The 15621-nt window shown below is 42.9% G+C and overlaps 1 protein-coding gene across 4 annotated transcripts in view; it reads right to left on the bottom strand.

Moving 5' to 3' along the window:
* Positions 1-15621, bottom strand: part of kat6b (K(lysine) acetyltransferase 6B) — a 240170-nt gene that overhangs the window by 110308 nt on the left and 114241 nt on the right. For all 4 annotated transcript variants that reach the window (XM_068020618.1, XM_068020622.1, XM_068020623.1 and 1 more), the window contains exon 5: positions 12616-12697. In XM_068020618.1, the coding sequence (XP_067876719.1) occupies positions 12616-12697 (82 nt within the window). The remainder of the gene's footprint in view (positions 1-12615; positions 12698-15621) is intronic.

Here is a 15621-nt window from a genome sequence, read left to right as displayed (position 1 = left end):
AAATAAACATGGACCATCCTTTGATTTTTAACCATCCTAGGCTTGTTTGCCAGCATCTCAAACCAGATGTTCTCATTTGTCTTGCATTAAGATTTTTTTTTTTTAAATTTAGATTTAGATATACAGCACTGAAACAGGTCCTTCGGCCCACCGAGTCTGTGCCGACCATTAACCACCCATTTATACTAATCCTACACTAATCCCATATTCCTACCACATCCCCACCTGTCCCTATATTCCCCTACCACCTACCTATACTAGGGGCAATTTATAATGGCCAATTTACCTATCAACCTGCAAGTCTTTTGGCTGTGGGAGGAAACCAGAGCACCCGGAGGAAACCCACGCAGACACAGGGAGAACTTGCAAACTCCACACAGGCAGTACCCAGAATTGAATCCGGGTCGCTGGAGCTGTGAGGCTGCGGTGCTAACCACTGCGCCACTGTGCCTCTTCAATTCCCAAATTAAAAGTTACCTCTAGAAAATTAATACAAACCATGAACCAGGTCATCATAACAGAACAAACATCCAAAATTCAAAAAGGAATGAAACAGGAACTAAAAAAAAAGACCAACTGGTTTAACATTGTACTGGTGAAAATGCACCAAGTACATTTGCTCAACTGAAGAGCAGAGGCCATAAACATGAATTTAGAAACAACACTGGTCATGGGTCACTAATCTGCTGGAATTCTTTGAAGAGGTAGCAAATTGAGGTTATTTGCTTGATGTAATTTACGTCGACTTTCAAAAATGAAATTTTTTAACAAGATGTTTTAAAAAAAAGTTAAGAATAAATAGTAAGTAAATACGATCTGATAGCCATTACCGAGGCGTGGATGTACGATGACCAGGATTGGGTCCTGAATACTGAGGGGTATAGAACGTTCAAGAAGAATAAGAAGCTAGGTAAAGGTGGCGGGATAGCACTCTCAATCAAGGATGGCATTGGTGTAATAGTTAGAGATGACCTTGGTTCAGGAGATCAGGATGTAGAATCGGTTTGGGTGGAGATAAGGAGTAGTAGGGGAAAGAAGTCACTGGTGGGAGCAGACTACAGGCCCCCTAACAATAACCACAACGTAGGGTGAAGTATACGAGAAGAAATATTGGGTGCTTGTGATAAAAGGACGGCAGTAATCATGGGTGATTTTAATCTACATATAAACTGGAAAAATGAGACTGGCAATAGTAGCCTGGATGGGGAGTTCATAGAATGCTTTCCAGATAGTTTCTTAGAGCAGCACGTTCTGGAACTAACCAGAGAGCAGGTTATATTAAACTTGGTATTGTACAATGTGACAGGATTAATTAACGACCTCAGAGTAAAGGCAACTCTAGGTAGCAGCGACCACAATATGATTGAATTTTACATCCAGTTTGAAAGAGAGAAGAGCGAGCCTAAGACTAGTATTTTAAACTTAATTAAGGGCAACTATGTGGGCATGAAAGCTGAGCTAACTGAAGTGAACTGGGTTACAAAGCTAGGAGATAGATCAATAGAGAAGCAGTGGGAGACATTCAAGGGGATATTTCAGAATACTCAGAATAAGTATATTCCTACTATGAAGAAAAATTCTAAGGGGAGGACCCACCATCCGTGGTTAACTAAAGAAGTTAAGGAAAGCATCAAACTTAAGGAAAAGGCATATTATTGCATAAAGATGAGTGGCAGGTCAGATGATTGGTCAGAATATAAAGAACAGCAGAGAACGACTAAAAGGTTAATCAGGAGAAAGAAATTAGAGTACGAGAGGAAGCTAGCTAGAAATGTAAAAACTGATAGCAAGAGTTTCTACAGGTATTTAAAAAAGATAAGAGTGAGTATTGGTCCTCTAGAATTAGAATGGGGAGTTAATAGTAGATAATAAGGAAATGGCAGATGCAATGAACAAATATTTTGCTTCTGTCTTCACTATAGAGGATACAAAAAACATTCCAATAATAGTTGTAGATCAGGAGGTGGAAGGAAGAGAGGAACTTGGTGAAGTTACAATCACCAGGGAAGCGGTACTGACCAAACTGATGGTGCTGCGGGCTGACAAGTCCCTGGATCCTGATGGGCTTCATCCTATGGTCTTAAAAGAGGTGGCTAATGAGGTAGTAGATGCACTGGTGTTAATTCTTCAAAATTCGCTAGTTTCTGGAAAGGTTCCATCAGACTGGAAAATAACAAATATAACCCCTCTTTTCAAGAAGGGGGAGGGGCGGTGATGGTGGGAGGCAGAAAACAGGTAACTATAGGCCAGTTAGTTTGACGTCTGTCGTGGGGTAGGTGTTAGAATCGGTCATTAAGGAGGCTATAGTTGGGCACTTAGAAAAACTCAAGGTAATTGGGAATAGTCAGCATGGTTTTGTGAAAGGGAAATCATGTTTAACCAATTTATTGGAGTTCTTTGAAGGAGTAACCTGTGCTGTGGATAAAGGGGAGCCCGTTGAAGTACTGTACTTGGATTTCCAGAAGGCATTTGACAAGGTGCCACATAAAAGGATATTGTGCAAAGTAGGAGCTCATGGTGTAGGGGGTAACATATTAGCATGGATAGAAGATTGGCTGACTGGCAGAAAACAGAGAGTATGCATAAGTGGGTCCTTTTCTGATTGGCAGGATGTGATGCAGATGTCTGTGCTGGGCCCTCAACGTTTTACAATTGATATCAATGACTTAGATGAGGGGAGCGATGGCATGGTAGCAAAATTTGGAGATGGCACAAAGATAGGTAGGAAAGTATGTTGTGAAGGGGACCTAAGGAGGTTGCAGACCAATATAGATAGGTTGAGTGAGTGGTCAAAAATCTGGCAGATGGAGTATAATTTGGGAAAATCTGAAGTTGTTCACTTTGGCAGGAAGAATAAAAAAAGCAGATATTACTTAAATGGAGAACGATTGCAGAACTCCGAGGTGCAGAGGGATCTAGGTGTTGGAGTGCAGGAGTCACAAAAGGTTAGTATACAGGTACAGCAAGTAATAAAGACGACTAATGGAATGCTATCCTTTATTAAGAGAGGAATTTAAAATAAAAGTTATGCTTCAGTCATACAGGGCATTGGTGAGACCACATCTCGAATAGTGTGTGCAGTTTTGGTCTCCTTATTTAAGGAAGGCAGTTCAGAGGAAGTGGATGTGGAAAGGATGTTTCCTTTTGTGGGTGAGTCCAGAACTAGGGGGCACAGTTTTAAAATTAGGGGTCACCCTTTTAGGACAGAAATGAGGAGAATTTTTTTCTCGGAGCGTTGTGCCACTTTGGAACTCTCTGCCTCAGAAGGTGGCAGAGGCGGGGTCATTGAATAATTTTAAGGCGGGGGTAGATAGATTCTTGTTTGGCAAGGGAATCAAAGGTGATCGGGGGGGGGGGGGGGGTGGCGGGGGGGATGGTAGACGGGAGTGCAGAATTCAAGACAGAAACAGATGAGCCATGATTTTATTGAATGGCGGAGCAGGCTAGAGGGGCAAAATGGCCTATTTCTGCTCCTAATTCGTATGTTCGTAGGAGTAGACCATACGGGTCCTCGAGCCTGCTCCGCCATTCAATACGATCTTAGCTGATCTCTATCTGTCTCAATGCCATTTTCCCACCTGCTCCCCATATCCCTCGATTCCCCAAGTAACCAAAAATCTGTCTATCCAGTCTTAAATATATTTAATGATGAAGCATCTGCAACCTCTGAGGTAGAGAATTCCAAAGACTCAATACTCTATGAGTGAAGAAATTTCTCCTCATCTCAGTCGTAAATGATCGGCCCCTTGTCCTGAGACTGTGCCCTCATGTTCTTGATTCCCCAGCCAGCGGAAAAACCTCTGAGTCTACCCCATCAAGCCCCTTCAGAATCTTGTACGTTTGAATTAGATCACCTCGCATTTTTCTAAATTCCGAGAGAATAGGCCCAATTTACTCAGCCTCTCATCAATCCAGTTTAACCTTTGCTGTACTGCCTCCAAGGCAAATATATCCTTCCTTAGATATGGAGACCAAAACTGCATACAATACTCTAGGTGGTGTCACCAAAGCCCTGAAGGATGAGACGAATTGTAGCGAGACTTGCTTATTCTTGTACTCCAATCCCCTTGCAATAAAGGCCAACATGCCATTTGCTTTCCTAATTGTTTGCTGTACCTGCATGCTAATTTTGTGTTCCTAGTACGAGTGCACCCAAGTCCCTCTGAACATCAACATTTACAATTTTCATGCCTTTTAAAAAATATTCAGCTTTTCTATTCTTACTACCAAAGTGAATAACCTTATACTTCCCAACATTATACTCCTTCTACCATCTTGCTGCCCACTCATTTAACCTGTCTATCTCTTTGCAGCCTCCTCACAGCTTACATTCCCACCTAGCTTGGTATAGTCAGAAAACTTGGATATATTACTCTCGCTTTCTTTGTCCAAGTCATTAATACAGGTTGTAAATGGCTGAGGCCCCAGCACTGATCCTTGTGTCACTCCACCAGACACAGCCTGCCAACTTGAAAATGCCCCATTTATCTCTACTCTTTGCTTCCTGTCCATCAACCAATCCTCTATCCATGCTAATATATTAGCCCAATTCCACGAGCCCTTACCTTGCGTATTAACCTTTTGTGTGGCACCTTATCAAATGTCTTTTGGAAATCCAAGTATACAACATCTACTGGTTCCCCTTTATCTACCCTATTAGTTCCATCCTCAAAAACCCTAATAAATTTTGTCAAACACAATTTCCCTTTCGCAAAACCTTTTAACTTACTCATACTATGCTTTTCTAAGTGAATTGTTAAGACTTCCTTAATAATAGATTCCAGAATTTTCCTGATGACTGATGTCAGGTTAACTGGCCTATAGCTCCCTGTTTTCTCTCTTCCTCCTTTCTTGAATAGTGTTGTTATATTTGCTATCTTCCAATCTACTGAGACTGTTCCAGAATCTAGGGAGTTTGGAAAATCATAGCCAGTGCATCCATCTCCTTTAGAACCATAGGATGTAGGCCATCAGATCCTGAATAATTTGTTGGATTTTAGTTCCTCAAGTTTCTCCAATACTTTTTTCTCTTATGATATTAATTACCTGAAGCTCCTCACGCTCATTCGCCCCTTGGTTACCCTTTATTTCTGGAATGTAATTTGTGTCTTCTATGGTGAAGACAGACACAAAATATTTGTTCAATGTCCTGCCATTTCCTCATTCTCCATAATAACTTCTCCTGTCTCTGTCTTTAAGGGGCCAACATTTACATTAGCTACTCTCCTCCTTTTTACATACTTGTAAAAAGTCTTACAATCTGTTTTATATTCCTGGCTTGTTTACTCTCATTCTGTTATTTCCCTCATCAATTTTTTGGTCGCGCTTTGCTGCTTTCTAAAACACTCCCAATCCTCAGTCTTACTACTATTCTTTGCAACAGTAAAATAGCTAACTGGATTGAAAACAAGCTCAGCAATAGGAAGTAGAAGGCAATGATAAATTAAAATGGCTATCTATAAGTTTTAATGACTAATGGATGTTCATAGAGGTATATTTTGGGTCCCTTGCTAGTCACAGCATTTAAAATAATTTGAAAATATCTATTAGATTTGTTGATATCAAGCTATACAATCAGAAAACAAATACAAACTACATTCAGAAAGATCTGTGCCAAATAAATAGATGCCGAAGGATGAGACGAATTTTACTGTAAATATTTATAAATGTAAAGGAGTGCATAGATGAACAAGAAACAGAAACTTGCATACTCAACTACTGGGTGTGATGTTTGACCATTCGCTGACAGTTCCTCGGGCTGGAACCATTATCAACAAAGCTAAACAATAACTAATTTACGTCTCACAAATGTTTGACAAAAGTTATTCTGATCTTGTACAGAACATTAGTACTGTAAATCTAGCAGCAGCATCAGCAATATTGAGCACCCAATCTTGAAAAGGGGCACTGATGCATTAAGAGGGTTAGAGAGGAGCAACAAATATGATTTTGGAACTTAAGGCCCCTAAATTATCAGAAAAGACTTGCAGAACTTGCTTTTATTAGAAAAAATAAAACTGAAGGAAAATCATGACCCAAAACTGCAAAATATTCAGACGTACAACTGAACTATACATTATTGAAATTATGTGTTGTAAAGATAGTGTTACAGTATATTTTTCCTCACCATTTATCAGATAGCAAAACCAAAGGCCACTGTCCCTAGATCAAATTATATCTCAGAACATTCTTTCTTTTGGGCCTCCTTATCTCGAGAGACAATGGATACGCGCCTGGAGGTGGTCAGTGGTTTGTGAAGCAGCGCCTGGAGTGGCTATAAAGGCCAATTCTGGAGTGACAGGCTCTTCCACAGGTGCTGCAGAGAAATTTGTTTGTTGGGGCTGTTGCACAGTTGGCTCTCCCCTTGCGCCTCTGTCTTTTTTCCTGCCAACTACTAAGTCTCTTCGACTCGCCACAATTTAGCCCTGTCTTTATGGCTGCCCGCCAGCTCTGGCGAATGCTGGCAACTGACTCCCACGACTTGTGATCAATGTCACACGATTTCATGTCGCGTTTGCAGACGTCTTTATAACGGAGACATGGACGGCCGGTGGGTCTGATACCAGTGGCGAGCTCGCTGTACAATGTGTCTTTGGGGATCCTGCCATCTTCCATGCGGCTCACATGGCCAAGCCATCTCAAGCGCCGCTGACTCAGTAGTGTGTATAAGCTGGGGATGTTGGCCGCTTCAAGGACTTCTGTGTTGGAGATATAGTCCTGCCACCTGATGCCAAGTATTCTCCGAAGGCAGCGAAGATGGAATGAATTGAGACGTCGCTCTTGGCTGGCATACGTTGTCCAGGCCTCGCTGCCGTAGAGCAAGGTACTGAGGACACAGGCCTGATACACTCGGACTTTTGTGTTCCGTGTCAGTGCGCCATTTTCCCACACTCTCTTGGCCAGTCTGAACATAGCAGTGGAAGCCTTACCCATGCGCTTGTTGATTTCTGCATCTAGAGACAGGTTACTGGTGATAGTTGAGCCTAGGTAGGTGAACTCTTGAACCACTTCCAGAGCGTGGTCGCCAATATTGATGGATGGAGCATTTCTGACATCCTGCCCCATGATGTTCGTTTTCTTGAGGCTGATGGTTAGGCCAAATTCATTGCAGGCAGACGCAAACCTGTCGATGAGACTCTGCAGGCATTCTTCAGTGTGAGATGTTAAAGCAGCATCGTCAGCAAAGAGGAGTTCTCTGATGAGGACTTTCCGTACTTTGGACTTCGCTCTTAGACGGGCAAGGTTGAACAACCTGCCCCCTGATCTTGTGTGGAGGAAAATTCCTTCTTCAGAGGATTTGAACGCATGTGAAAGCAGCAGGGAGAAGAAAATCCCAAAAAGTGTGGGTGCGAGAACACAGCCCTGTTTCACACCACTCAGGATAGGAAAGGGCTCTGATGAGGAGCCACCATGTTGAATTGTGCCTTTCATATTGTCATGGAATGAGGTGATGATACTTAGTAGCTTTGGTGGACATCCGATCTTTTCTAGTAGTCTGAAGAGACCACGTCTGCTGACGAGGTCAAAGGCTTTGGTGAGATCAATGAAAGCAATGTAGAGGGGCATCTGTTGTTCACGGCATTTCTCCTGTATCTGACGAAGGGAGAACAGCATGTCAATAGTCGATCTCTCTGCACGAAAGCCACACTGTGCCTCAGGGTAGACGCGCTCGGCCAGCTTCTGGAGCCTGTTCAGAGCGACTCGAGCAAAGACTTTCCCCACTATGCTGAGCAGGGAGATTCCACGGTAGTTGTTGCAGTCACCGCGGTCACCTTTGTTTTTATAGAGGGTGATGATGTTGGCATCGCGCATGTCCTGGGGTACTGCTCCCTCGTCCCAGCACAGGCATAGCAGTTCATGTAGTGCTGAGAGTATAGCAGGCTTGGCACTCTTGATTATTTCAGGGGTAATGCTGTCCTTCCCAGGGGCTTTTCCGCTGGCTAGGGAATCAATGGCATCACTGAGTTCCGATTTGGTTGGCTGTATGTCCAGCTCATCCATGACTGGTAGAGGCTGGGCTGCATTGAGGGCAGTCTCAGTGACAGCATTCTCCCTGGAGTACAGTTCTAGGTAGTGCTCAACCCAGCGGTCCATCTGTTTGCGTTGGTCAGTGATTATGTCCCCCGATTTAGATTTGAGGGGGGTGATCTTCTTGATGGTTGGCCCAAGAGCTCTCTTCATGCCATCATACATTCCTCTGATGTTTCCGGTGTCTGAGGCCAGCTGAATATGACTGCATAGGTGTTGCCAGTAGTCGTTTGCGCAACGCCTAGCTGTTCTTTGTGCAGTACTTCTGGCTGCTTTAAGTGCTGCGGATGTTAAATCGCTGGGGGCTTTCTTGTAGTTCAAAAGTGCAATGCGCTTAGCGGCTATGACAGGTTCCAGCTCTTCATTATGAGATTGAAACCAGTCTGCATTTCTCTTCGCACTTTTGCCGTAGGTGGTCAAAGCTGACTCATAGATGGCGTCTCTGATGTGGGCCCACTTGGTCTCAGCATCCCCTGTGGGAGTGTTTTGAAGGGCTGTTACAAGTGAATTTAGAAATTTTTGTAACAGCTGTGGGTGAGAAATTCTGCTCGTGTTGATGCGCGGGTGGCCCTTCTGCTTGGAATGATGCAACTTCTTTGGTCTGAGTCTAACCTTGCTGCACACCAGGGAGTGGTCGGTGTCGCAGTCCGCACTGTGGAAGCTGCGTGTGATTTGAACACTGTTTAAGGCGGCTCGCCTTGTGACAATGAGGTCTAGCTGGTGCCAACGACGTGATCTTGGGTGCCTCCATGAAACCTGGTGACAGGGTTTAGTGTGAAAGAACGAGTTGGTGATGCAGAGGTTATGATAGGTACACAACTCAAGCAGTCTCTGCCCGTTCTCATTCATCCTTCCAACGCCATAGCGCCCAAGGCAGGAGGGCCATGAGTCATGGTCGGCCCCAACCCTGGCATTAAAGTCCCCCAGCAGGAATAGGTGTTCGGTGTTGGGGATGCTGCTAATGATGTTATGGAGTTGTTCATAGAACTGGTCTTTAGCTTCAGGTGCGGAACAGAGTGTTGGAGCATAGATGCTGAGTAGGTGTACTGGACCAGAGGTGGTGAGCAGTCGGATGGACAGTATGCGTTCCGAGCCATTTGAGGGAGGCTCTATCATGCTGAGCAAGGAGTTTCTGATGGCGAAGCCCACTCCATGCTGTCTTGGTTCTTCAGGATCCCTGCCCTGCCAGAAGAAGGTGTAGTCTTGCTCTGCTAGAGAGCCACTCGCGGGGAGGCGAGTCTCCTGAAGTGCTGCAATGTCCACATTGAGTCTACTGATCTCAGAACATTATCCAATCAGATTCGGGGGGGTGAAATGGATATGGGAGAGTCAGCAAGTCAGATGGAATTGCTTTTTCTGCCAGTTGTATTGCACGCCTGATATCCTGTTTCACTGAAACCAATGGAACCGAATATCAGCAGGACATAGTCGACCAATGCTTCTTTTGCATCCCCCCACCCCCTTGTCCAATTTCATCTCCAAGAAGTCACCATTCCTGCTAGCTGTGCATTCAACCAATCAAATCACAGAGCCATCTTTGTAGCATCATTTCTGATTGGTGACCTTTCAAGTGTTCAAAATAATTATCTGTGCTGTACAGCCACCATTAAAGTGCCTCAGGCAACCCGCTACTTAGGCGTTCTTAAAAATAAGATTTGTTAAAGGTTATAAAGAAAGCAAAAACGCTCCAAAGATAGGTTTTCTTCACATTATATTGCAAAAATTGGTAAGCCTTGTTCTCTCAATGCTCAGCAGTCTGCTTTCCCTGACTCCTGAAAGCTTTTGCCCTCCAACCTGAGTGCCGTGAATCAGTCAAATGGCTGGAATTCCTGAGTGGTTGCATCATTATCAATGCAACCCATGATTCTGATAATGAGCAGAGGCTCTGGAATTTAGAGAACACGACAACAGAAAGTGGTGAAATTCAATCCTGGACCAAGAATGCAATCACAGTAAACACTAGAACTCTGCAGTACTGCCCATGAGCAATAATACAGGACGTCTACAGCCATAAAATTAACAAAGCTCATGTGAAATTACATATTAGCAGATAAAGTTATCGGAATCACAGCAAAAGCAGTTAATATTATACTAATTAACTGCTTCTTCAAAAACTAGCCAAATAATTAACTAGTTAGGAAAGGAATAGCAACTATATATTCTGGTATAAACGTAGATGATCAAAAAGGAAGTTTCAATAGTCCTTGTATTGCTATGATCAGGCGCAAGGACGTGTAACAATTGAGACTGAGAGAACAAATTAATAATTGGTTCCTAATATTTTAAGAGGGGTAAATCCCAGAATAAGATAGAATGGACATGATCTGTGTAAGGAACAGTTTGATGGGACAAGTGGCCTTTTCTTGTTCAATGATTTTTCTCATATTTCTCAGTTAACACTATTCATCAGTAGGAGGCAATTTTGGCTCCAAACTGTCCTGTTGCACAGACTGGAGGTACAGTAGGGGGTGATGCACAGCCAAATATAGAAGAGAAATTAAGTCAGTCTGGAAGGCAGAGCAAATATAGACCTGTTGAGGCACAAGCGAACAATGCAAGGCTGGATTGCATCTATTTTAATGCAAGGAGTCTTACCAGTAAGGCAGATGAACTGAGGGCGTTAATAAACACATGGGAATATGATATTATTGCTATCACAGAGACATGGTTGAGGGAAGGGCAGGACTGGCAGCTCAATATTCCAGGGTATAGAATCTTCAGGAGTGACGGGGGGCGAGGTGTGAGACAGAAGGTGGCATTGCACTATTGATCAAGGAATCAATTTCCTGCAGTAAGGAGGGATGTTATCTTAGAAGGCTCCTCAAATGTGGCCATATGGGTAGAACTTAAAAACAAAAAGGGTGCAATCATTTGCCTTGGAGTTTACTACAGGCCTCCAAATAGTCAGGGAGAGATAGAGGAGCAGATATGTAGGCAAACCTCAGATAGATGTAAAAATAATAGGGTAATAATAGTAGGGGATTTCAACTTCCCCAATATTAACTGGGATAGTCTTGGTGCAAAAGGCTTAAGGGGGGCGGAATTCTTAAAATCATCCAGGAGAGATTTTTGAGCCAGCACGTAGAAAGCCCTACAAGAGAAGGGGTGGTACTGGACCTAATTCTAGGGAATGGTAAAAGTGTCAGTGGGGGAGCATTTCGGGGATAGTGACCATAACTCTAAGATTTAAGGTAGTTATGGAAAAAGACAAAGAGGGACTGGAAACAAAAGTACTGAATTGGGGGAAGGCCGATTTCAATATGATAAAAAAGGATCTGGTCAAAGTGGACAGAGAGCAGCTTCTTGTAGGAAAGTCTATATCAGACCAGTGGGAGTCATTCAAAAAGGAAATAATGAGAGATCAGGGCCAACATGTTCCCGTAAAGGTGAGGGGTAGGACCAACAAGTCCAGGGAACCCCGAATGTCAAGGGATATAGAAGATTGGATAAGGAAAACAAAAGGAGGCTTATGGCAGATTCAGGGGGCTGAAAACAGCAGAGACCCGAGAGGAGTATAGAAAATGTAGGGGGGTACTTAAAAAAGTAATTAGGAGAGCGAAGAGAGGGCATGAAAAAACACTGGCGGGCAAGATAAAGGAAAATCCCAAGGCATTTTATAAGTATATTAAGGGCAAGAGGATAACCAGGGAAAGAGTAGGGCCCACTAGGGACCAAAGTGGCAAGTTGTGTGTGGAGCTGGAGGACGTAGGTGAGATTTTAAATGATTACTTTTCATCTGTGTTCACTATGGAGAAGGACAATGTAGGTGTAGAGATCAGGGAGGGGGAATGTGATATATTTGAACAAATTAGAATAGATAGGTGCTTGATGGCCAGCATGGAGACGATGGGCAGAAAGGCCCGTTTCTGTGCTGTATTTCTCTATGACTTCCTTGGGAGGAGAAAGGTTTATTGAACGGCCTGAAGATAAAAATTCAAAACACAACAATTTGCAGTTCTGATGAAAGGTCATAAACCTGAAACATTAACTCTGTTTTTCTCTCTGCAGATGCTGCCAGACCTGCTGAGTATTTCCAGCATTTTCCGTTTTTATTTCAATTTGCATTAGTTTTGATTGCATCTTCTAATTTTTTTATTCATTTATGGGATGTGGGCGTCACTGGCAAGGCCAGCAGTTATTGTCCAAACTGCTCAAGCAGGTAGTGGTGAATTGCCTTCTTGACAATTGAGTAACTTGCTCGGCCATTTTAAAGGGCAGTTAAAAGTCAAACACCTTGTTGTAGGTCTGGAATCACATATCAGCCAGACCGGAGAAAAAGGACAGATTTTCTTCCCAGGACATTAGCAAACCAGATTTTTTTTTTTGCAACAATCCTGTAGTCACATGGTCAACATTATTGATATTAGATTTTTATTCCAGATTTATTTAATTAAGTGAATTTAATTTCCCCAGCGATTGTGGTAGGATTTGAACTCACGTCTCCATATCATTAGTCCAGGTCCCTGAATTACTAGTCTAGTAACACAAACACTATGCTACTGTCCCCTCCATTCTAAACACCATATATAAAGTACATTTTGAAAATAACAAATGTGAAAGTCACCAATACATTTTCTTTAGTGATACCTTTTGGCATTCTGGAGAGTGGTGGGTCACAGCATTCCATGTGAAACCCTCGATCACAGGAATCACAAAAAAGCATGTTGTCCTGGATAGGAGAAAAATTGCAAAGTACTTCAATACATAAATTCACTTAGGTTTTTAAACTATATTCAAGTATTTTCAAGTGCTAAAATTACTAAGTAGTTAATTTGAATCTTCTTCTGGTATAACACATATTGACTGAGCACATTTACCTATTTGCTAATTCAACTCAATCTTTTTGGTGGCACTCCAATTTATTTTGCTCATTTAAAACCATCAAGTAATTTATATACTTATGACAAATATTGAACAAAACTACATAGTGAATGAGAAATTCCAATAACCATGCTGCAGTTACATGCTGCAATAACCAAGCTTTCACCTATCAGCAACTTCAATTGTCCATTATGAATTACATTAAGTAGTAATGGAAACCATTAAAATGTCGTCTTAAACCCTTTGGATTTGTAGTTAGAGAGGTGTGCATCATCATGCAAATCACTATAGATCCTGCTAATAACATTAAGAGTTGAAGTATCCATATTTGTTTTCACTTGTTCATGGGATGTGGGTGTCGCTGGCTAAGCCAGCATTTATTGCCCATCCTTAATTGCCTTTGAGAAGGTGGTGGTGAGCTGCCTTCTTGAACTGCTGCAGGGTATAGGTACACCCACAGTACTGTTAGGAAGTTCTAATTCAGGATGGTGTGAGGCTTGGAGGGGAACTTGCAGGTGGTGGTTACCATGCATCTGCTGCCCTTGTCCTGCTAGATGGGAGAGGTCGCAGGTTTGGAAGGTGCTGTCGAAGGAGCTTTGGCGAGTTGCTACAGTGCACGTTGTAGATAGTACACACTGTGCATCGGCAAAGAGTGTGAATGTTGGAGGTGGTGGATGGGGTGCCAATCAAGCGGGCTGCTTTCTCCTGGACGGTGTCGAGCTTCCTGAGTGTTGTTGGAGCTGCACCCATCCAGGCAGGTGGAGAGTATGCCATCATACTCCTGACTTGTGCCTTGGTGGACAGGCATTGGGGAATCAGGAGGTGAGTTACTCGCCACAGAATTCCCAGCCTCTGACCTGCTCTTGTAGCCATGGTATATATATGGCTGGTCCAGTTCAGTTTCTGGTCAATGGTAAGCCCCAGGATGTTGATAGTGGGGGATTCAGCGATCATAATGCCATTGAACATCAAGGGGAGATGCGTAGATTCTCTCTTGTTTGACGTAGTCATTGCCTGGCACTTGTGTGGCGCGAATGTTACTTGCCACTTATCAGCCAAGCCTGGATATTGTCCAGGTATTGCTGCATTTCTACACGGACTGCTTCAGTATCTGAGGAGTCACGAATGGTGCTGAACATTGTGCAATCATCAGCGAACATCCCCACTTCTGACCTTATGACTGAAGGAAGGTCATTGATGAAGCAGCTGAAGATGGTTGGGCCTAGGACACTACCTTGAGGAACACCTGCAGTGAAGTCCTAAAACTGACATGATTGACCTCCAACAACCACAACCATCTTCCTTTGTGCTAGGTATGACTCCAGCCAGCGGAAAGTTTTCCCCGATTCCCATCGACTCCAGTTTCGCTTGGGCTCCTTGATGCCATACTTAGTCAAATGCTGTCTTGATGTCATGGCAGTCACTCTCACCTCAACTCTGGAGTTCAGCTCTTTTGTCCATGTTTGGACCAAGTCTGTAAAAAGATCAGGAGCTGAGTGGCCCTGGCGGAACCCAAACTAAGCGTCAGTGAGCAAGTTATTGCTGAGCAAGTGCCGCTTGATAGTGCTGTCAACAACCCCTTCCATCACTTTGCTGATGATCGAGAGTAGAGTGATAGGACAAATGCAACCCAGCCAATTACCTGCTTTTCGTGTACTGGACATACTTGCAGGCCAGGACGGCAGATTTCCTTCCCTAAAGGGCATTAGTGAACCAGATGGATTTTTACAACAATCGACAATGGTTTCATGGTCACCATTAAACTAACTTTTAATTCTAGATTTATTAATTGAATTCCAATTTCACCATCTGCTGTGGTGGGATTCAAAACCATGCCCCCAGAGCATTCGCCTAAGGATCTGGATTACTCATCCAGTGACACTACCACTATGCCACCGCCTCCTCTTACCATTATGCCACTGCCTCCCCACTCTGTTGGTGCTGAAAGCAAGGTTGCCTACCTTACGGTTTTCAAAACCATTTGCACACACTACTAGGAATAACAATTAGAAGAAATTAGACAGTGACACTATCAAGGCAGATACGTGATGTCCTGACATGAAGATATCACCCTTGAAGACATTTTTTCTGTCCCATATATAAAAGGGCACCTCTTTGTACTATTCAGTTCTTTTCCCAATAGAAAATGTAAAGCAACACATAAAACAATAGGAAATAGACTACAAAGAATATCAAACTAGTAACAACAAAAAAAAAATCAAAAAAGGCAATTTAGCCCAAAATGCATTTCTTTACCAGATTAAAATGAAAAATTGGATAGGCACATGGTTATTTGAGATGCTCTCCATTTTAAAATTGGAGCATTAAACATGTTATTTCAGTTGTTTCTTTATTATACATACATTTTATACATGTATTGCTTTCAAAGAAGGATAGTGAGTGTTTTGGATGAGATGACACCTGAATTTTAAAAGAACAACCAAAAAGCAAATCCTCTTCAGCAAAAGGATCCAAAAATTGCTGTTTGGTCCAAATTGGTGGAGTACTGAAAGCCACAGTTCTTTTTAATGTTTTCCAGATTAACCGTCTGAAGGGAGATCAGATGATCACAGTCTTAAACAATAATGCAGCAGGATATGAAGCTTCAAGATCTATAAGAACACCCATTGCACCCTGCTATAATAGGGAAGTAGTCTTCTGAGTGTTTTCACCCACAATAGGGTCAAGTCCATTTCAGCCAGATATGTTATTAGCACAAAAACAAGGGATATCTCAAATTTATAGTGCAGGTAGAACTTTGGGCTGCACAGT

This window comes from Heterodontus francisci, chromosome 42 (genome assembly GCF_036365525.1).
Source record: "Heterodontus francisci isolate sHetFra1 chromosome 42, sHetFra1.hap1, whole genome shotgun sequence".
Lineage (NCBI taxonomy): Eukaryota > Metazoa > Chordata > Chondrichthyes > Heterodontiformes > Heterodontidae > Heterodontus > Heterodontus francisci.
The sequence above is the reverse complement of the archived record's forward strand: the minus strand, read 5'-3'. Positions and strand labels throughout refer to the sequence as shown.